This window comes from Typopeltis vanoorti, chromosome 20 (genome assembly GCF_054136105.1).
Source record: "Typopeltis vanoorti isolate ZY-2024b chromosome 20, IOZ_Tvanoo_1.0, whole genome shotgun sequence".
NCBI lineage: Eukaryota > Metazoa > Arthropoda > Arachnida > Uropygi > Thelyphonidae > Typopeltis > Typopeltis vanoorti.
In genome coordinates, this window is record NC_143568.1 from 50,236,488 (window position 1) to 50,260,888 (window position 24,401).

Below are 24,401 nucleotides of genomic sequence, written 5' to 3' on the forward strand. Positions count from 1 at the left end.
CACCTAGACCTTGGGCTTCCTCAGGGTCTCTTTTCTGTCATCTTAGCATCGACACCTGTTTTGCTACTTTCCTCACCCATTTTATTTAAGTGCCCATACCACCTTAGATTAGCTCTGCTAACACATTTCCAAATGCTAACAATGTAAAATTCCTCTAATTTTTCTCAGAACTCTCATATCTGCAGTCTCTAGTCTTTGATGAAGTGTTTTGTTTCTAACCCATCTCTTAGAACCATAACTTAAAACTTAGTTTGAACACTGTCTTTTATATTGCTAGTTTGGTCTTTTGGCTAATTTCTCTGTTTCCATATAAATTTATTCAGCTGGCTCCTCACCATACTAGCTTTTTTTATTCTGTTGTTTATTTCCAGATTTACCTTGCCATCTTCACTAAAAACTGTGCTTAAATAGCTGAAATATTTTACTTGTTCTATAGACTCTCCATTCAGATTGTAGTTGATATGTTAAGTGTTTCTGCCTATTTTCTTAGTTTTTGTCTTTTTATTATCGATTTTCATACTAAATTTGTTACAGCTGTTATTCAATTTAGTTAGAGAATCCTGGAGACGTGCACTAGATGTATTTAGTAGTACAGTGCCTTCTGCATAAAGCAGAGATCTAAGTTTGCCTTCTCCAATTCTAATATCATGATTCATTCCACTTTCTTTCATAATGTAATGCATATAGATAAAAGTGGAGATAATATTCATTCTTGTCTTGCTCCTGATTTTACATGAAACCAACTTCCTGTATTTCCTTCAATTCTAACTGCTGACTTACTACTTAAATATAGTCTCTATTGCCCTGTATAATGTTCCAGTTTTTCCCATATAATCATAGTGTTTTGAACAGCTTTTCTCTGGGCACCTTGTTATATACCTAGAAAACATGCATTTGTTACTTTCACATTAAGTATACTTCTTATCTTTTCTCCACGTACTCTTTCTTTCTGTCTCCCTCCTGCTGTACCATAAGCTATTTGTTTCTCCAGTCGCTTGAGCTCGCATTTTGCGCTGTGAAGGAGTACATGTAAGTGCAATTTCTTTCTGCATTGGCATCTCAACCACTTTCATTAAACCTCATTCATATTTTGTGCACTATCATTCACTCCTGCTACATGCTTCATAACACTCACAATCCTACCTTAATATCTGCCATTTCATTTTATTCTTCCACTGCCAACACAGCTTGCATTTCTTCCATTCACTAAAAAATATATCCAACAAACACTCTTGTACCACAAAACCATACAGTCTTGGCAATGAATACAATAAAGTTGATACAATAAAGATATGCTACATTACACTAAATCCCGCATATTAATATGATTCAGGATTGATGTCTTGGCTGCGATTTTTCTTGTACGCATCGGTGCCATAACATAGATCACTTTGTAATATTCATGACTAAACAACACTTGACAGCACAGTTAAAAATAAAGAAAATAGCATCGATTATATTTAACAATAATTCCAATATTTACTAATTAGGACTTATCTGAGCAACACATGTATGACAGCTGCTACTAAATATGATGCTAGCATCCTTTCCCCTATTACCATGAAATTATATTGTAATGAGCAAAGAAAAGTTTGTATGTGAAGTATTTTAATTTTCACAGCTTCTCTACTTGTGTATAGAGGCTTTTAATTTCTCATCTCATTATTTTAGTATTGCATAATGTACAGCATATTCCATCTCTGATGTGTATATTGAAATGCATATTGGTAAGGAGTCACTATCCAGACTGATTTTAATTTTTATTTGACTTGAAAAAGTTAAAGGGTGTTCAAGACCTAGAGTAGTATATGGGTGCAAGAGAGCCTGATAATATTCGAAGAAAGACAAGACTAATGGATAGTGTTGGAGAGATCTCAGCTCCTTTTTAGCACATAGCCAAAGATTATCCTTCTTTGTTGTTTTCACCAGTTTGATGTAGCTAAATACCAATTGGAACACTAGACTGGTTCCTAACTGGTTAGCCTTTTTCTAAGTTAGCTGCCTTGAGGTGGGCTTAACTTTTTGAGATTGCTCAGTCATCTCCTCTGATCATAAGACCACAGTGAGCTAAGAAGCTGTAACATGCAATAAACTTCTCAGAATAGACAAAGTAGTCTGCATCTTCCCAAAAATTTTGTCTCCAAGAATGCTTCTTTCTAAATACAAAATTACTAAATACCATCAGTGTGGAATTGGGGAAAAAAAAAGGAAAAAAAAATTCTAATTTAAGAAATAATGGAATGCCCAACACTAAGGTTTCTAAATTCCTGACACTTTAATCATTGGGAACAGATAATTGCAGTTTTCAAATCCCCAAAAATTTTATTCTATTGATATTCACATTTTTGCTAAAATAGGGATTTGTGTATAGTCATAAAATGCTATAATAATGAACTGATTATTTTAGTATATAGGGAAATAAAATTTAATTAGTATTAGATATTAAAAAGTAAAATAGTTTGATGTTAACAAAATATTAGAATTTATAAAATTGCAAAGCACTGCTAATTGGTGTCTTTTTTAATGCTGTCTGAAATTCTGAATCTTAGTTTAGTTATAATTAAGCCTGAAATAGAAACGTTTTCTCTAATAGAAGTAGAAAAACTTGTTGCATGTTAGTAGATTTGCATTATGATTGCTCAGTGCTTCAACTGCAAGTCCTTTACGGTTTTAAAATAAATTTAACATATTTTCAGTACTTGACTTATCCTTCCATAAATAAGAGTACAATCATACACCGACTTACGCGAATCCGGAGTTACGCGGTTTTTTATATGTACGTATTCCCATCCCGCTTCACGCCTCACCACTAGTCGTATCTTTCAGGTGCTGGCCGCATTCGCCAGTGTCGCACATGCTGTGAACAAGCACTGACATGTTTTGCATGGCCTCCATTCATACACTATTTTTATAGTCTACAAACCTTGCGATTGTTTAATGTTATGTTCTTGATAAAAATTTTATCACATAAAAAATAATAATGTCATCCAAAAGAAGCAAGTCCGATTCTTCTACAGCTAGCAAGAAAAGAAAAACATTGACTTTGGAAACAAAACTCAACATTATTAAGGATTTTGAAGGCAGAATGAAAATTTGTGAGCTAGCAAAGAAGTTCGATCTACAGGAATCCGCAGTAAGAACAATCATAAAAGAAAAATTTACAGATTTTGGAGGACATAGATTCTAACGAGGAATGAATTGTAGCCACAAGGCAAGGAATAAAAAAATCATTAGCTGGCTATGAAGAAATTTTGCGTGACAAGAAAAAGACATTATGCCGTCAGACGAATCTATTAGATTTTATGAAACCATAGACATCGAAATAACTTTCTTTTTTTTATGTACGAAAAACTATGATTATGTTTCTTAAATAATATAGGTATTTTTGTAAACCTTTGGTCCCAATTGTATGTTTGTATATATAAATTACATGCAAAATTATACCCTGAGTTACGCAAATTCGACTTATGCGCTTTTTTTTTTTGTTGGTCTCACCTACCGTGTAACTTCGGGGTTTTACTGTACTTGAATTTTTGCAAAACAAGTATTATTGATTTAAAATCCTTAAAAATATGTCAGTCATAATTGCTGACATATTCCATGTTTGGCAGTCTAAATTTTCAATTTTTCGGTTCTTCACAATACATGAGGTATTCTAAATGAGACTAAACATTGTTCCCATTATTGGTGATATGAGTATATTTATAAGGAACTAGTTCCACTAAAAGTTATTTATAGACATACATCTGTGCAGTCTTGGACAGTGTTCTGACATGAGAATTCAGTGATAGTACATCACATCCATTATCCAGCATTTGCTGAAACTGTTTAGAACAAAAAATCAAGTGGCAGTTTTAAATCACTTCCATTCAGTCAAAAATCAGGGAATGGAGTCTCAAGATAGAGCAAAAAAGAATATCCTTTCCCTGCAATTGATTAGAACATAAGCACACTCTCTTGGGATTGATAAAGACTAATAATGACATTGTACTGTAAAATTAATCAAAACATTCATCGTCATCATGCGTATCAAGGATTTAGGCCTAGCATGGCCTGTTCCGGCCTTAGAAGTCATCGTTGAATCGTTTAAGAGGACATCCTGGTTTTCTTTACCCTAATGGCTTGTACTTTAAGGCTTGTTTTGGAAATCTTTCTGTTTTCATTCTTTGAACGTGTTCCATCCATTTCTGTTTATATTTTTTAATTTTTTCTATTACTGGTTCTTGGTTTAATTCTTTCATAATTTCTTCGTTTCTTTTGTGATCAAATACGGTATACTTTGCAGTTTTTCTCATAAACCTCATTTCTACTGTTATTAATCTTTTTGTTTTATTGTCCAGATTTTGCTTCCATACATTAAGACTGGTAGGGCTAATGTATTGTATACTTTTAGTCTGGTTTGTTTTTGAACTAGGTTTGGTTTAAATATAGAGTTAATTACACCTGTTATTTTTAAATATTTTGCAATTTTTGCGTTTATATCTTTTTCATTTTCATATGTGATCATACATCCTAGGTAGTTAAATGAATTCACCTGTTCTAAGATCTTGTTATCTATTACTATTTTAGTTCTTGCTGGATCTTGTCCTTTAAAGACCATAGTTTTTGATTTTTCTGTTGATATTATTATACCATAATCTTTGGCTGTCTCATTTAGATCTAAAATTGCTTTCTGTAAGTTATCTTCAGAATTAGTAATTATTATTTGGTCTGGCAAAAAAGGAGGGTGTTTAAGTTCACTGTAGGAGAAAGTTTAATTCCTTGGCGTATATTTTTATTCTATTTTATTATTATTTCATTTAAGTAAATATTAAAAAGAGTTGCTGAGAGGAGACATCCCTGTCGGACCCCTTGGTTTATCTCTCTCGTATATGATAGCTCGTGATTTAATCTTATTTGTATTTGATTATTTTCATATATATTTGTGATAGCTTTTAGGATATTGTTTGGTATTTGTCTTTCTTTTAATATGTTTCTTTTAACTTTGTCAAATGCTTTTTCAAAGTCAATAAATGCAATATGTGTTCCTAAATTGTATTCTCTTCTTTTCTCTATTATTAATTTTAGGCAAAATGCCAGGTCTATACATGATCACCCTTTTCTAAATCCATTCTGTACTTCTAAAATAAAGTTTTTGGAATATTTCATTAGTTTGCTATTTAAGATTGTGCTATATATTTTGTAACAGGAATTTAGTATACTGATACGTCTATAGTTTTTAGGGTCATCTCTATTACCTTTTTTTAAAGATAGGAATCATAATTGCTTTTTTCCATTGTATTGGAGGGATACCAGTTGAATAAATTTTATTTAAAAATAATGAGTCTTTCTTTGAATCTTGTTCCTGCATATTTATATAGTTCTGAACTTAGCTTATCTTCTCCAGGTGATTTTCCGTTTCTTGTTTCTTTCAGGCTGAGGCTGATTTCTAATTCTTCTTTAGTTATTTCCTTTTCATTTTCGTTAATTGTTTGCCACTTGTCTTTTTTTAAAATATTTGTCTGTCCACAATTCTGTCTAGTAATTTAGAAATTCTTCTAATTTCCATTCAGTGTTTAATTTTATGTTCTCTTGCTGCATTTAAGTGTTTCAAAATCTTATATACATTGGGTCTTATTTTATATAAATCATGTTCTAAATTCGAGACAAATTTGTTCCATGATTCTCTGTTTTTTTTCTGATTTCTCTTTTAGCTGTGGCTCTTATTCTTTTATATTCTATTTCATCTTCTAATCTTTTACTGCTTAACCATTTGTGATAGGTTTCTTTTTGATTATTTTTTTGATTGTATCATCCCAGATCTTCAGTTTTTTTCTTTTATTGAATTTTTTGGTCTTTCCTAAGCTTTCATTTGCTGCTGCATTTAGTATCGTTTTTATATTAAGCCATTCTATTTCTATTTCTTCATTTTGTTTTATTTTATCTAGATACTGGTTAATTCTTTGTTCATATAGCCATTGTACATTTGTGTCATTCAATAGTCTAGTTTTATAAACAAATGTTTCAATTTTTCTTTCTGTTCTTGTTACTTGTAGCCATTTAGGTGGTAATCTTAATTTTATTTTAACAAGGAAGTGGTCACTGGTTATTTCATATTCTCTGTGAACTCTAACATCTAGTGAAAATTTTGATGTCTTTTCATTTAATATGAAGTAATCTAATATTGATTTCCATCCTCTTGCTGCCCAAGTATATTTATGTATGTCTTTATGTTTATAGAAGGAATTCATTATTTTTAGGTTATTATAAACTACAAAGTCAATCAATTTTTTACCATTTCTGTTTAGAGTGTGTTCTCCATGTATTCCTATATTATTATTAATTTTTGTGTTTCCAATTCTTGCATTTAAGTCTCCTGCTAAAATTATGTAATCATTTTTATTTATTTTATTATATATGTTTTGTAGCTGATTATAAAAATCAATATTATCGTTCTTCTGGGACATATAAACCAATTATTGTTAAATAGCTTCTATCTATTTTTATTCTAGCTTCTATTATTCTTTCATTCCATAATTTATAATGTTTTAACTGTTTTGAAAGGGAGTTATGGTCTCTGTGGTCTCTGTCAACTCCACTGTATATCACATTAAAATTTTTGGTTTTCATAGTTCCTTTTATTAATTTCTTATTTGTTTCAGTGATTACTGCGATTTTAAAATTTCTTTCATTTAATAGTTGGTCTAATTCTATTTCTTTATATGCTATTCCTCTTACATTTTGCTATGTGTATTATATTTTGCCTTTTCCATTCCAGGGTCATTTTCCATAGATTCAATCAGATTATCTTTTTCTGTCAGCTTACAAATAGGATTATGTTCTCCATGTCAGGGGACTAGCCTGACAATGGAATAGTTCAGTGGTAGGGCTGCTACCATAGGGCTTCTGAACTAGCCTTCTTCCAAATTTAAACCCATAGGAGGAATAGGGTATATTGAAGGAGGAAAGAGTAGATTATAGAAGAATTATAGTAAGGTTTATAGAGAGGGCATAGTTGTAAGGTCAGAAATAAAAAGACCCGATGGCCCTCGAGTACTCTAATAGCATAAGGGTCATAAAATAAGAATAGTTGGCTGATAAGGCCTTATAGGAAAGATTAAAGTAAGTGGATCTTCCTCAAAGAAGAGGATAGATCCAGCTAGGGATCCATGCCACTTCCCTTACAATCAAGATGATTGCCCTGTTGGTTCATGAGTCCTTATTCAGTATATTCGGACCACCCCATCACACACACACACACACACATGGTGGGCTCACCTATCCGCCACCGAAGGGACACACTCTCTAGGGGTTACAGTGTCTCCTCGAGAGCGGGGACCTAAAATGCAATATTAAACAAAAAAATACAAAACTCAGTTCAAAGATAAATATATTAAAACATGGATTACATTAGAATAATATGCATACATGAAAATTAGAGATAATATGGATAAACAATTTTAAAAAAATCTACACAGTGTTGAAATCAAATTTCCCACAGTGAAAAGAAAGCCAAAAACAAATCGCATTGTAGAAGAACATGAATAATTTTGTGGTTCAGCAAATCTTCATTTTTAATTATTATGATTACAGCTATATTGCCTGCTTCAGTTTAGGAGTACCCCTGTTTAAATGTCATTGGCTATTTACTCATGGATTCTTAGGGCATTATGAGTGTAGATGTACTAAAAAGTATATGTAGCCTAAGGAATAGAAAATTGCACATACCTTTTTCTGGGTGTAGTGGCTTTTCCTCAGTCTGTGATGTCGAAAACTGCAGAGTGTGTGTGTGGGGGGGTAGTCAGTTTGGTAGAATAAGTTAGAAAAACCCGGGTTTTTTTCGTAACATATAGAAACATGTACTTTTATATAGGGTGGGGAAAAAGTGAAAGGGTTAAATTTTTTTTAAAATAGGGAGGGAGAAGGGGAAAGGTGGTTGACGGGGTGTGGACCGTTTCGACTATTCGTGGTCGTCATCTGAACACATCGGGAAAGTGGAAGCTATGTCAGGTCGGGTGAGTGCTTCTGCTTTAGAGGTGTTTGTGTTGTCTCCTATTGGTCGGGGTTGTGACCTCAATTTTATGTTGTGAAGCTTCCAAACCTCGGAGATTATGTAGGGCCTGTGTACGTTGATAGAGTTCGCGTCGCACTTTATAGCTATTGTTTCCGATATTCTGAGCATTGTTTCATTGTCTTGTCTGTCTATTATGATGGCCTTGTCTATCTGCGGGGTGTGTTTTTGTTCAAGGGCATGAACAGCTATTTCCGTTTTTCCTGTGTTTTGTATACGATTTTTCTTTTTGATGTTGCGTTTTTTAGTGTTTAAATGTTCTGGAATAGGGATGTTACAGTCACGGAAGTGTTCTTGTAGTCTTGCCCATAAAGACCTGATGGTGGAACCTGTGTAGGTGACGTCACAGTCTTTTTGGCAGGGAAATTTATAGACTACATTGTGCTGTTCAAATATTTCTTTTTGTGTGTGAGGTTTGGTGGATTTTAGGAGGTTTGCCAGTTTTTGGCTAGTGGTGAATACCAGTTTGTAGTCAGTATGTTTGAAGATGTATTTATAGGCTTTGTATGTGTTTTGGGTGTATGGTAGTTTGATAATTTTTTGTGTAGGGAAGTTCGTTTTGGTACTTGGGTTGTTTTGGCGGTTTTTTGCCTTCTTGTTTGCGTAGTTAATCAGTTGTGTAGGATAGTTGCGATTTAGGAAGATCTGTGTTAGTTTTTTTATTTCAGCGTTTATGTTATTTTGATTGGTTGAAAATTTGTAAGCATTTATGAATTGTGATAAGATGACGGATTTTTTAACAGAATACGGATGGTATGAGTGAAAATTGAGGTAGTTTCCGATTTGTGAGGGTTTGTGGTATATTTTCGTGGCTATTTTGTTGTGTGTTCTGGTTAATGTCAAGTTTAAGAAGTTGATGGATTTGTTCTGTTCGGTTTCTGTGGTGAATTTTAATCTGTTGCTGTAGCTGTTTAGGGATGTTTTTAAGGTGGTGATGTGTGTGGGATTACCAATGCACAGAATATCGTCTACGTATCTGCCATAAAAGGTGATGCCGGGGGGAAGGAAAGGGTGGAGTAGAAGTGATTCTATCCCATTGAGCGGAATTATTCCTGGCACATATAGAATCACTTCTACTCCACTCTTCCCTTCCCCCCGGCATCACCTTTTATGGCAGATACGTAGACGATATTCTGTGCATTGGTAATCCCACACACATCACCACCTTAAAAACATCCCTAAACAGCTACAGCAACAGATTAAAATTCACCACAGAAACCGAACAGAACAAATCCATCAACTTCTTAAACTTGACATTAACCAGAACCCACAACAAAATAGCCACGAAAATATACCACAAACCCTCACACATCGGAAACTACCTCCATTTTCACTCATACCATCCGTATTCTGTTAAAAAATCCGTCATCTTATCACAATTCATAAATGCTTACAAATTTTCAACCAATCAAAATAGCCTAAACGCTGAAATAAAAAAACTAACACAGATCTTCCTAAATCGCAACTATCCTACACAACTGATTAACTACGCAAACAAGACGGCAAAAAACCGCCAAAACAACCCAAGTACCAAAACGAACTTCCCTACACAAAAAATTATCAAACTACCATACACCCAAAACACATACAAAGCCTATAAATACATCTTCAAACATACTGACTACAAACTGGTATTCACCACTAGCCAAAAAACTGGCAAACCTCCTAAAATCCACCAAACCTCACACACAAAAAGAAATATTTGAACAGCACAATGTAGTCTATAAATTTCCCTGCCAAAAAGACTGTGACATCACCTACACAGGTTCCACCATCAGGTCTTTATGGGCAAGACTACAAGAACACTTCCGTGACTGTAACATCCCTATTCCAGAACATTTAAACACTAAAAAACGCAACATCAAAAAGAAAAATCGTATACAAAACACAGGAAAAACGGAAATAGCTGTTCATGCCCTTGAACAAAAACACACCCCGCAGATAGACAAGGCCATCATAATAGACAGACAAGACAATGAAACAATGCTCAGAATATCGGAAACAATAGCTATAAAGTGTGACGCGAACTCTATCAACGTACACAGGCCCTACATAATCTCCGAGGTTTGGAAGCTTCACAACATAAAATTGAGGTCACAACCCCGACCAATAGGAGACAACACAAACACCTCTAAAGCAGAAGCACTCACCCGACCTGACATAGCTTCCACTTTCCCGATGTGTTCAGATGACGACCACGAATAGTCGAAACGGTCCACACCCCGTCAACCACCTTTCCCCTCCCCCCTCCCTATTTTAAAAAAATTTAACCCTTTCACTTTTTCCCCACCCTATATAAAAGTACATGTTTCTATATGTTACGAAAAAAACCCGGGTTTTTCTAACTTATTCTACCAAACTGCCTACCCCCCCCCACACACACACTCTGCAGTTTTCGACATCGCAGACTGAGGAAAAGCCACTACACCCAGAAAAAGGTATGTGCAATTTTCTATTCCTTAGGCTACATATACTTTTTAGTACATCTACACTCATAATGCCCTAAGAATCCATGAGTAAATAGCCAATGACATTTAAACAGGGGTACTCCTAAACTGAAGCAGGCAATATAGCTATAATCATAATAGTTTATAAAGAGGAGTAACATGGGAGTTTTCCCAGAAATAATATACATTCATTTTTAATTTTTGGTATTGAGACTTAGTTTCTAAAAAATAAAATTGGTTTATTAAAATAAACAATATAACCTGACAAGTTTTGTAAATGGTTGGACTTGTATCATCGAGTGTACAAAACTTGTATGAAAAATCTAGAAAAACTTAATTACACATAGCAGATGTTATCACAACTTCAATACTTGTACATATAAACAAAATGATCAGAAAAAAAATCTTTATTAATTAATATGTACACGTTGGAACAATGCTAGTTATTGCTGTCACATTCTGTGGCATGACATGCATCATATCCCTGGTTCTTTTTGAAGATTGATCTTTTCAGTATACAGAAAATCTGCCACAGCTGGAAGATTTTTACGTACCACTTTACAACACTATCCATTACAAAAGATAGACATGATTAAAACATCGAGATAGAGCCTACAACATTTCCAGTAAATCAGAAAAATGGAGTGAAGAACTGCACTACCTGAGGCATATGAACCGAAGACAATTAACAAAATTCCTGATGTTCCTCTGATAGCTCCTTTAGATGAGATTTCAAAAATGCAATTACATTGCATTACATGTTGCTTTGTGATTACAAAATTAATGTGGCTTTTTTTGCCACCATATAAAATCTTGAGGTTCTTACACCTACCAAAAACCTCCACATCCTCCCAGGAGTTTACAAAATTCACTGCTCTTGTGGCATTTGTAGGCTTGGTGGGACAGTCTAGAACAGGGATGGGGAACCTTTGGCACATGTGCCAAACGTGGCAAACCAATGACTTTTTTACGGCACTGAACCCACGGCTCACTTTCTTACTCATTTATTTATTAAAAAAAAATAAATAAATACATATCCAACATCTTCATTGAGTTGTATATTTTAACCTAACAGAATGCAATTTTATTAAGTAGAGCGATATCAAATAAAAATGCAATAAAGAAACAAACACTATCAACTGTTTTAGTAATAATTAGTAATAAGAAAATGAAACAAACTTTGCGATATACTGATGTACAAGTTTTGTCTTATTCGGTTGTTGCATCATTCGTTAGGCAGCCAGACATGGCCTGACGCCTTTACCATCTTTTTATTTTTTTCGTGTTTCGTAAAGAATTTATCGGTTTTCTAAAGTGTGTATATATATTTGGATTTAATTAAATCATAAGTCATTAAAATATGGATTGGAATTATTTATTGTTAATTAATGTTTAATTTATTAGATATAAATGCAAATTTTCTTTACATTGCCATAAACATGAGTTATTGTTAAAGCTATGTGAAATGTATTATCAATACTCAGGATTATGAAGTGTTATCTGCATGATTAGATGGCATGCGCACCTTTCTCTTTCATTTGCATGTGTGTAGCTGTAGGGAGGCTTATAATTGTACTAATTTTTGGTTTGCTTAAACTTGGTAGGTGTATGCAGAGAATGATTATGATGAGATTTTTTGAGTCCAAATTGTAATTTTTGTTAGTGTCCATAAGTCCTGTCCACATTTTTATACCCCATGATCCGATTTTCATTAAAGTTGGAAGCTGTATGAAGAAAGCAATTACTTTTTGTATGTACCTTTTGGTTGTTCAACTTTGGTCATTCAGTTGTAATTTACTTTTTTCCTTTTGCGGTTCACTTTATTCCCTTCTTGACTTCCTCTCTTTCTTACTCCTTTCTTCTATTCATATTTATGCTATATATATATATATATATATATACCATTATCATATATTTTTATTTGCTTCCTGCCCTTTACAGTTTGTACAGAATGTCACAACCATCAGCAAAGAAACAGACATATTCAATGAATAGGATATTAGAGAATTTAAAGAATACTGGACTGAAAAATTTGGTATGATTAAGAAAGATAATAAAGCATTATGCATTTTATGTTCCAAATCAGTTGTTTGTAGGACTTCTTCTGGAAAGAGACATTTTAAAACTGTTCGTAAGAACTTGAGCAATAAAAGTGAGCAAGAACAAAGAGAATTAATTTCTCATGAAATGAACAAGACAGAAAAAACATCCGATACTTAGAAATTTATTTCAGGTAAGCCTAGTTCCAAATTAGTTGCTGCTAGTTTTGAGGTTTCAAAGGTTATTGCCCAACATGGAAAACCACCCAGTGATGGGGAGTACGGCTAGAATGTGCTCCTTTCCTTCTTGACAATCTTTCAGAAAAGGTAAAAATTATTAAGCGCATTAAAGATTTGTCTCTGAGTAGAAACACACTTAAGGATACTTAAATTGGAAAGGAATACAGCAGAACAATTAATAAAGATTTGGCTTCATGTAAGTTCTTTTCTGTTTGTGTTGATGAGAGCACAGATTACATCATCAGCTAGGCTAGCAATTTTTGCTCGATTTTGTAGGGTTGATGAAGTATGCAAAGAGATGATTAACCTTGTAACACTACCTGAGCGTACCACTGGGGTTGAAATATATAAAACAGTTATGAACAAATCATCTATTCGGCAAATTGATATTTCAGAAGTGGTGGCATCCATCACAACAGGATTTGTTAATCTGTTTGCAGAACATGTTGGTCATCCGCTGATAAGTTTTCATTGTATCATACATAAGGAGACTTTATGTGCAAAAGCTGGCCTAAAGGAACTTCAAGGAAGTGATATAAACAGTAACCAAGATTTTTAATTACATTTCTGCACGTGCTTTGAATAAAAGACAATTTCAGAATCTATTGAATGAGGTGGATAAAGTGTACAAATGACAAATAATATGCAGCAATGTTTGTTGGCTTATTCAAGGTCTTGTTCTGAAATGATTTGTTGAATGCCTGGATGAGATAAATCTCTTTTTGACATCAACAAATGTCTTATAAAGAAATGTGTGACATGTGGGTTTGTAAACTGATGATTTTTGCAGATTTTTGCAAACATTTAAATGATTTGAACCTTATACTACAGGGCTCTGGTAAGATTCTTGATGTTATGTTTGATGACATAAAGACATTTGAAATGAAACTAGGAGTTTTTAAGAGGGATGTAGACAGTGAGAGATTTAGATATTTTCCAAACCTAAAGAAATGCATCAATGATCTCCAAAAGGATGACAAAACAGACTGCCAATGTCTTCAAAAGCTATTTTTAAACTTTAACAAATCTTAGAAAGTTCTTTCTAAGATTTGTTAAGTTCAGAGAACTAGACTGCAAAATTCATTAATTTTCCAGACACTATAAAACTTGATGAATTAAACTCGCAGATGTTTTTGTGGATAAATATGGTGGAATTTGAAATGCAGTTGATTGATTTTCAAAGTAGCTCAGTTTGAAGGCAGAAATTTGTTGACCTCAGAGTTGACTTGGAAAATATTGAAAAGGAGGAAGCAATTAGAGATGGGAGTAACAGAGAGAAGTGCAGAAAACGAGAGACTAAGGACTTGGAATACTATTCCAGAAACTTTTGTATGTTTAAAAATCTTTGCAACGGCATTACTATCCATTTTTTTTTTACATCTACATATTCTTGTGAATCATTGTTCTCGATGATGAACATTGTCTCGTAATAGGAATAGCCTTACAGATTAAACTAGTAGCGCATGCATATCTCTACAGGTTACAAGATGATAAAGAAAATTATTTGTCATCAGTGGTGATTAACTTCTATTTAATATATTACATAAAATAAAATGTTATTTTATCTGTAATTTTTATGTATTACTCATAAAGGATTAAGAATCGAAAAAAAGGATATCTTTACTTTTATTGTACTTCAGTCAAGTAAAATGATTATGAGATTGTGCGCTGTAAAATATACTGGAAAAAACTTGTCTGATTGATATATATATATATATATATATATATATATATATATAAATTTAGAATTATTGTTTACATCTTTTGCTGATGTTAAAAATTGCATCTTTAAATTGTGTGGTTGTATATTACAGCTAGAATTACACTTAAAGGCAAATAAAAAAATATCCACTCTATCAACAGGTTAGGACTTTTAAGTAAAAAATTCCTCACTAATTTTTACAGTCATTCAGTCTTACATGACTCCAATAATCACTCTTACAATCTGTTCTTTGATCAATCTAGTGGGATTGATTATCAGAAAAGGTTCTTCCAATACTTAAGACACCAAATAATATGTTCTCCAAAATTTCGGTTGGCATGTGAGAAAATTTTGCATCAAAGATTTTGCAATTTTGGCACACACACTTAAAAAGGTTGCCCACCCATGGTCTAGAAGAACATGAAGAATTTTTTCAGACATGCATATCTTAATATGTAAAAGATATTGAGAATAAAAATTCAGTGCAGTTTTTTGATGGGATTTTTAAAAGGCTCTAATGTTTGGAATATATAAAATGGAAACAAAATTGATTAAAAAAAAAAAAAAACAGCCAATTTCTTTTTAAATATTTGAGAAATTAGTAGCTACATAAATATTTAAGGATCCTGTCTTATATGTATAGTATTTCTTAGCTACCAGTTTTGTTTTATAAGTAAACTAAATTTGTATATTTCACTTTTTTCTTTGTATGATATGCTGCACTTCTGTCATTCTGTGCTGTTGGAACCTTGTCTTTTATAACATGAGTTGCTGCTGTTAGGTTTCAAAAATTTTGAGCTTTAATTTGGAATGATATCAATCAAGCAGTTGATATTATTACATATATTCCTGTGAATAAATTGTTATTTCTTGGGGACACGTTATATTGCATGATCTATGTGCTTTTAATTAAAGATAGAAGGAAAAATAATTATAGTCGACTCACTATAGCAGATGCCACCATAACAAACACGTGAACAGTAACTTACTAGTGAATAGTCCCAACCAAAGCTCCATAGTTGCAATGCTGCAATCCACTATAACAAACTATTCCTATGGTCCTTACAAGTTTGTTGTAGTAAGAGTTGATTGTAGCTATTTCATGCATTGCTAAAATCGTTTGCTAGTCTTTATTTCAAATAAGGTATGACTTTGCAAATTAACATAAATTTAGATTACTGTTTCTTATTTTTCACAGGTGTGCGCGTGCGCACGTGTGCACTTTTTTAATTCTGCATTTTTGTATTTTCTGAGGACTCTGTGTGGGACACCTAACTACATTGCGCCGGAAGTGCTTTCTAAGAAAGGACACAGCTTTGAAGTGGATGTTTGGTCACTTGGCTGTATATTGTAAGTAACTAGTTAATTCTGTGTAGAGGATTAATTGTCATTAGAGATAATGTAGTTGTATTACTGCTACTCTTATATAGAAAACTGATTTATGAAAAACCATTATGACAAACTACCTCACTGTAACAAACTACCAAGAAGTCCCCACAGGTTTACTGTAGTGAAAGTCAACGGTGTTCTTCTTCTTCTGCAGCTTTTCCCACTTAAGTAGGGTCGCTGTTTGGTGAGTCTCCTCCACAACCTCCTGTCTTGGGCTGTAGCCACATCCAAGTTCATCCTCAAGTCCTCCTCCACTATCTCCCTCCATCTCTTCTTTGGCCGTCTGCATTTCCTCCTCCCCTGCACATCCATCTGCATGACCTTTCTTCCCACATACTCTTCCTCCCTCCTCATCACATGAGCAGACCATCTTAATCTCGCCTCCTATATCTTTGCTCCTAAGTTCGTAACTTTCACCGTTCCACTTACATAGTCATTTCTCAGACGATCCTTTCTGGTCAAACCGCACATCCACCTAAGCATTCTCATCTCTGCTACCTCCATCCTGCTGATGTTATTTTTCCTCAGGGCCACGATATCCATAGCATACATCATAGCTGGTCTTACTACTGTCCTGTAGATTTTGCCTTTTAGATTGATTGGCATCCTCTTATTGCATAGCACTCCAGCCATCTCTCTCCAGTTCTTCCATCCTGCATCCCACTTCCTTCTCAGCCTCACCATCCTCTTTCATTGTTGAACCTAAGTATCTAAAGTCATTGATCTTCCAGCTCTAGATCTGTCTCCTGGTTGCCATCCACATTGCAACACATATACTCGTCTTACTTCTGCTCAGTCTCATACCTCTCTCTTCCAGTACTTTCTTCCAACTTTCCAGTTTAGCTGCCACTTCTCTTGATTCTGCACACAGCACGATGTCATCTGCATACAACATAGTCCAAGGTGTGTCTTCTCTCACCTCCTCTGTCACCACCTCCGTCACAATATTAAACAGGAACGGACTTAATGCTGACCCTTGATGCAAGCCAACTGTCACTGGAAAACTTTCTGTCTCTCCCAGGCAGGTTTGAACTCTTGTCTTCACATTTCTGTACATCTCCTGCACCAAAACCTGACATATTTCTCCGGTACCTTCTTCTCCCTCAAACACCACCAGACTTCTTGCCTTGGCACACTATCATATGCTTTCTCCAGATCAATAAAAACCAGGTGTAGCTCCTGTTGCTTCTCTCGATATTTTTCCATCATCTGTCGTAACCCAAAGATACCATCTGTCATCGATCGACCAGGCATGAAGCCAAATTGCTCCTTTGCATTCTCCACCTCCTTCCTCAGTCTTCCATCAAGAACCCTCTAGGATCTTCATTGTGTGGGACAATGAAGATCCTAGAGGATCTTCATTGTGTGGGACATCAACTTTATTCCTCTGTAATTCCTACAGTCTTGGGCATCTCATTTACTCTTGTAGATGGGGACAAGAGTACTTTCCCTCCATTCTTCAGGTATATTTTCCTGTTGACAAACTTTTATGAACAGGTCCCACAGCAGGTCAATTCCCACTTCCCCTAGTGCCTTCCATGCCTCCACTGGGATCCTGTCAGGCCCTACCATTTTTCCATTCTTCATCCTCTTTATGGCTTCCTTCACTTCCACTCTACAAATGTTCTGCACCATCCCCTCATTAGGTTCCCCATCTTCTCTGTGAGTCCTTGCATTTTCTTCATTCAAAAGCCCTGCAAAGTATGTTCTCCATCTGTTTCTTATATCCACGTCCCTCCTTAATACCCTTCCTCCAGAGTATTTTATCTGCCTCACATGTACGATGTCCTTTGATGCCTTATTTCTACATTTTGCCAATCGATAAAGCTTTCTCTGTCCTTCCTTTGTTCCTAATTGATCATAAAGGTCTTGATGCACCATGGCCTTCACCTGTGCAACAACTCTTTTGGCTTCTTGCTTTTTCTCTCTGTCCTCTACCACTCTGGACTTGTCCCATCCTCACCAACCTTCCTTCTGCTCTCTAATCTTTCTGGATGTTTCACCAAGGACCTCAATTGCATAGCTTAGAATTACATTTGAATTATGTCTCCACCAGTCTTGTACACTTTCTAGTCCATCCGAAATCCTCTCTAATACCTTCTCCCTAAAACGGTTCCTCACATTCTCTTCTTTTAAGCGAAACCACTTAATTTTCTTCTTCCCATGGCTTCCAAAGGTTCTTATCTTTGACTTTATTTTAAACTCTGCACACAGTAGCTGGTGTTGCTGCGCCAGAAAGTCAACAGTGTTCATAGGGAAAAAATATATAATTAATGAACTTTGTAGCATTTGTTTCAAAGTTTTCAACCGCTGTTACATTTGTAATTGGGTTAATTGTAAGAAACTGTTTTTTTTTTTTTTTTGAAGAGCCTAGAATTTAAAGTAACTTGTGCAAAGAATTTTGTTCATAGTCATATGTAAGGAAAATCTAAAATCTCATGATCCTCAGTGTTGAATCTGATATAATTCATATGTTTATGTCAACAATCTTTAGAGAATGACAACTCGCGGAATGACCAGCTGACTCTTGCTATAGTAGCGAACTTGTGAGAACCACAGGAACAGGTCATACTGGAGTTTGTTATAATGAATTTATTTTAACATAGAATTGTACTTGTGGATCTGTAGGTGAGATTTTTCAGTAGTTTGTTATAGCGATTTTTGATATTTTGCCATCTTCATATTTATTTCTTCATTCCTGCTATTATTTCCATGATTTCTGTCCAACTGCTTTTACACAAAGCATACTTTCTACATTGTTCTTTGTATTTTTTCAGGGTACTTGTTTATTTACTTTCCAGGAAATTTTTAATATGATTTCATATTTTTCATGTCTGCCAGTTTGTGTTCAATCTGATTTTTCTATTCTTGTAAATTTCACTATCACCTATCTTCTTGGCTGAATCTGTGAACACATTTTCTGTGATATCATGACTGGATCTCAATGATTCGATTCCTGTTTTCAAATATTCTTTTTTTTTTTCCTTTCAATTATATTTGAATATTTCACTCTGCATTTTCACTTCTGAAAGTTTCTTTTTCTTTCTTTTTTTTTAATGCATTCTTATTTTTCTTTTCTGCATGCCATTCACTTTTATCATGTTCAAAACTAAATGGCAATCACTTTCTGTGTGAAGTCTCATGTATAGCCTTATATTCTGAATTAGTATTGAAGATATCACACTAAAAATAAATTCAAAAAGACTTCTATGTTTCCCTCCATGTGAATTTGGTCAGCCTTGTTTATTTATTTATTTGTTAATAAAATCTTACTGAAGGAACAAAACTCAAGTGAGAGAAAAAATAAATTCAATCTAATATCTTAATTACAAACTAAATATCATTAGCATATTTTGGTATGCATGAATGTGACTGTATGTTTGTCTCACAAGTACTATATGCAGGCATTATAAATAACTTATCTGAAAGGATCCACAAAGTATACAACAAGAGGTAAGCACAAACATGTATCCCACAAAACTACTTCCAAATTTCATCTTTTCAAAATCACAGGATTTAAAAAAGCAAGCAAACAAATCAGTTAACCAATTTAAGGTAAATAAATAATTTAATTCCTCCATTCAGGAATTTTTTGAGACTTTAGAGAAAGCAACTGACACAATGAAAAATGAAATGTTGGTGCTTGTTGGAGATCTAAATAGCATAGTAAGAAATGATTGTCAGACATACAAAAATGTTTTGAGAAAATTTGGAGAAAAGAGCAAAGCTAATGATAATTGCAAACATGTTGGATTTCTGCTCAGGACAAGGACTGATTATTACTAGCAGTGTTCCAACACAAAAATGTGCATAAATTCACATGGAGAGAAGAGGCAAGGAATAACAAAAGTCTCATTGACCATGTTATTGTGGATAATGATGTTTTCTCTCTGGTGCAGGACACTAGAGTGTAGAGAGGATTTGAAATTGGAAGTGATCACCATTTAGTCTTGAGCAGGATAAAATTGAATTTCATATTGAAAATATGAACATGTAAGAAAGTTTTAAAGGGAATAAAAGTTGAGCAGCTCTCAGGTGTGAAATGTAGACTAAAATGCAAGAAAAAATGAAAGAGTTTGTGAACAGGAACCAAACCATGGAGATTCAGTGGCAAGCCCTGAAGAAAATATTGATTGATTCAGCCAGTGAGGGATGTGGTGTGTTGTCTGCAAGGATAGAAAGATCAGAACTCCATGGTGAACACAGGAAGTTAAAGAGGCAGTAATGGAAAAGAAGAAAGCATATCAAAAGTTGCTGGCACATGAGTCAGCTTGTGCTCTTATAGAATACAGAGACAAATGTAAGGAAGCTAAACAAAATGATGTGAAGACTGGTAAATAGAAAATAAATATCTAGAAGGTGGCAAGATATTCTGGAGGTTGTTGAAGCTCAGAAATGGAGGCAAGAGTGCTGGAAACATAATTGGAGATGATAAAGGTGACATGAAAACTGGAGAAAACCATATCCTTGAAGTATGGAGTAATCATCATCATCATCAAATTCCTGCCATGTATTCTCAATGGGTGTACAGGATATGATAGTACTACATGAAAAATTTACATCATTAGTAACTTCCTTCTACAATTTTCCTCCAAATCAGTCTGTTACTTGTCAAGACTTCAACATTATCAGATCTTATATTTCTGTCGTCTAAGGCACTTTGTACCATATCAATCCACCTATATCTTAGTCTTCCTCTGGATCATTTTCCTGCCAACCTGGCAGAGTATACTTGTTTAGCTAATCTTTCCTCGCTCATTCTGTTTAAGTGACCGCCTGAGATTAGCTCTGCTAATGCATTTCTGGATGCTGACAATGTCAAGTTCTTTCGTAATATCCTCGTTTTTAATATGATGTTACTATTGATGCTATCTGCTCACGCCTCTAATCTTTCTCAGGACTCTCATATCTGCGGTCTCTAGTCTTTGGTCAAATGTTTTACTTCTGACCCAGCTCTCAGATCCTTAAGTTCAAACTGGTTTGAAGATTGTCTTGTATACAGCTAATTTAGTGTTCCAACTAATTTCTCTCTTATTCCATATGAATTTATTCAATCGACTTCCTACCATACCAGCTTTGTGGATTCTGATGTCTATTCCCATATTTAATTTACATCGTCACTAAAAATTGTGCCCAAGTAGCTGAAATGTTTGACTTGTTCCACAGGTTCTCCGTTCACAACGCAGTTGACATTTTCAATGATTCTGCCTATTTTCATTGTCTTTGACTTTTTATTGCTGACCTTCATACCATTTCTATTAGAACAGTTATTCAATTTAGTCAGAGAATCTTGCAGACTTGTAACAGATTTGTTTAGAAGTACAGTATTATCTCACTAATCCAAAATAATAAAAACCATGCTCATTCGGATTAGTGAATTACCCCCAAGAGACAACAATTATTAGCGTTTAAGACAAAAATAATCAGATTCTAATGGTACATCGATATAATTCTGTAAATAAATGAAGTAACTGATAGAAAAAAGCTACTGTACTGTAATATAATGTAAAACTTAAAAAATAATACAGTACTGAGTTTTTTTACTAAAATAACACAAGTTTATTTTAGTAAAAAATTTAGTTTGTATGTACCTGTATTGTTGAGGATTCTGATTTAATAAAATTGCATACTTCAGTACGTAACTTAATTTGCGTAAAAAATATCACTTTCTTGTACATAACACAAAAAAAAGTTTTTTTTATTTCTTTGTAAAAAAAAGTCACTGATTTTCTTTTGCTTCTTGGAAGCTAAAATTTTTTCTAATGCGTCTTCTCGGAGCTGCATTAGCAATAAAATTTTGGGGAATGCTGTCAGCTGCCTCTTCTTGTTCTACTTTTTTTTTTCTTCGAGTTCTTTATTGTCATCATTGTATTCTGATTTATTCCGTGGCATCATAATTTCAGCATCTGATTTGATTTCGAATTCACTTTCGGTTCTACCTGTAATCCATTCCTTAACAATTGTTGGTGAAATTTCAACATTTGGATTTATATTTTTAACCAAATTATGCACGTTTAAGGGTCAAAGCTGTATAACTGAGAGGAGACCTCTGCATGGCCTTTAAAGGAATGCAGAGAACCGACCAGGGCTTCTGACCTAATGTCCAATCCTCACCTTCTCGTGGTGCACCCTGTTGGGTATCTACTTGGATACTGAACGGACGAGGATGGGCTGGCAATTTGGGATTTAGCCGACGAAATTGTATTCTTATTGGTTAAACCAAAATATAGAATGATGGTACAACATGACAAAATTTCATGCCGGATGGGGCGTCGCAAGGTTAAACAAGGCCCCCGTTGTTTTCGCCAGAAAACCAGGGCGAACAGCGAAAAGTCAGCTACTGGAACAAATCTGAAAATAAACCCCAACTCAACATCACCAGAGTTAAAGATCGGTACTATCAACGTAAGAAGCCTGAATGGCAAAGAAATGGAGCTAGCTGAGGAATTATATAAGTACCAGATCGACATAATAGGAGTGACTGAAACAAAAAAGACCAAAACTGGTGAGATCGTTCTGAGCAATAAATACAAAATGTTATATTCAGGCAATGACAATCAAAGAAAAGAAGGAGTAGCCATAGTATTCAACACAAAATACGAGGCTAATCTTCGTGAATGACTGTCAGTCTCAAGTAGAGTAATGTGGGCAAATATGAGAATGGGGAACTGGACAATGAGACTTATTTGTGCCTATGATCCCAAAGAAGGTTCTACTAAGGTAGAAGTGGAGGAATTTTTTGAGGCTTTAGAAAAAGCAACTGACACAATGAAAAAGGAAAAGTTGGTCCTTGTTGGGGATCTAAATAGCAGAGTAGGAAATGATTGTGAGACATACAAAAATATTTTGGGAAAATTTGGAGAAAAGAGCAAAGCTAATAATAATGGCAAATATCTGTTGTTGGATTTCTGCTCAGGACATGGACTGGTTATTACTAACACCATGTTCCAACATAAAAATGTGCACAAATTCACATGGAGAGAAGAGGCTAGGAATAAGAAAAGTCTCATTGACTATGTTATTGTTGATAGTGATGTTTTCTCCCTGGTGCAGGACACCAGAGTGTACAGAGGATTTGAAATTGGAAGTGATCACTATTTGGTTTTGAGCAGGATAAAATTGAATTTCCTATTGAAAAGAATAACATGTAAGAAAGTTTTAAAGCGAATAAAAGTTGAGCAGCTCTCAGATGTGAACTGTAGGCTAAAATACACAAAGATTATTGAAGAAAAAACGAAAGAGTTTGAGAACAGGAATCAAACCTTGGAGATTCAGTGGCAAACTTTGAAGAAAACATTGATTGATTCTGCCAGAGAAGCATGTGGTGAGGTTATCTGTAAGGATAAAAAAATCACAACTCCCTGGTGGACACAGGAAGTTAAAGAGGCAGTGAAGGAAAAGAAGAAAGCATACCAAAAGTTCTTGTCAAATAAGTCAGCTTGTGCTCTTAGAGAATATAGAGACAAATGCAAGAATGCTAAACACTGTGTAAAACTAGCTAAACAAAAGTCATGGGAGGACTTTGGCAAGAATATAGAAAATAAATATCAAGAAGGTGGCAAAATATTCTGGAGGTTGTTGAAGAAGCTTAAGAATGGAGGAGAGAGTGCTGTAAAAGGAATTAGAGATGATAAAGGTGACATGAAAATGGGAGAAAAAGATATCCTTGAAGTATGGAGTAATTACTTTGAAAAACTGCTAAATGAAACAAGCAGTGATGACAGCACAGTGGTAAAAAAATACTAACCAGGCATGCAGTCAGGAATACATATCCATACTTGAAGTAGAAAAAGCCATCAAAGGCTTGAAATGTGGAAAGGCAGCAGGAGTAGATGATATTCGACCATAAATGCTGAAGTATGGTTGTATAAGAGTCTTACAGTGGCTGCACTGCATAGTTCAGAAAGCCTGGACAGAGGGACGAATTCCCGATGATTGGAGTAGAGCTCTCATAGTACCCATATATAAAAGAGGGAAATAAAACTGCATGTGAGAATTACAGAGGTATTTCCCTACTGAGTGTTCCTGGCAAGATCTATGCAAGTATACTTGAGAAACGGTTGAGAAGAATTGTGGAAGAAAAGCTTGGTGAAGAACAAGCTGGATTTAGGCCAAATAGAGGCTGTCAGGATCAGATCTTCACTTTACGACAAATAGTCGAGAAAGCATGGGAATATAACAAAGATCTGTATTTAAGTTTTGTCGATCTGGAAAAGGCATATGACAAGGTGCCAAGAGAGAAGCTGTTCAATACGCTGCAGTTATATGGTGTTAATGGGGCATTATATCAAGCAATATTCTTTGAGTTGTAAGTCAGCAGTTAGAATTGAAGGAAGTACAGGAAGATGGTTTAATGTTAAATCTGGTGTGAGACAAGGATGTACATTATCTATATGGATCACATTATGAAGGAAAGTGGTATTAAACACGATATCAAAATTGGAGATGTTAATGTCAGCTCTTTGCTTTATGCGGATGATGTTATACTTCTAAATAAATCTGCTACAAGTCTGCAAAATTCTCTGATTAAATTT

The 24,401-nt window shown here is 34.5% G+C and overlaps 1 protein-coding gene across 2 annotated transcripts in view; it reads left to right on the plus strand.

The window, feature by feature from the left end:
* The window catches only part of polo (Serine/threonine-protein kinase polo), a 237,114-nt gene that overhangs the window by 59,809 nt on the left and 152,904 nt on the right, over window positions 1-24,401 (plus strand). For both annotated transcript variants that reach the window (XM_090410779.1, XM_090410780.1), the window contains exon 5: window positions 15,733-15,828. In XM_090410779.1, the coding sequence (XP_090266905.1) occupies window positions 15,733-15,828 (96 nt within the window). The remainder of the gene's footprint in view (window positions 1-15,732; window positions 15,829-24,401) is intronic.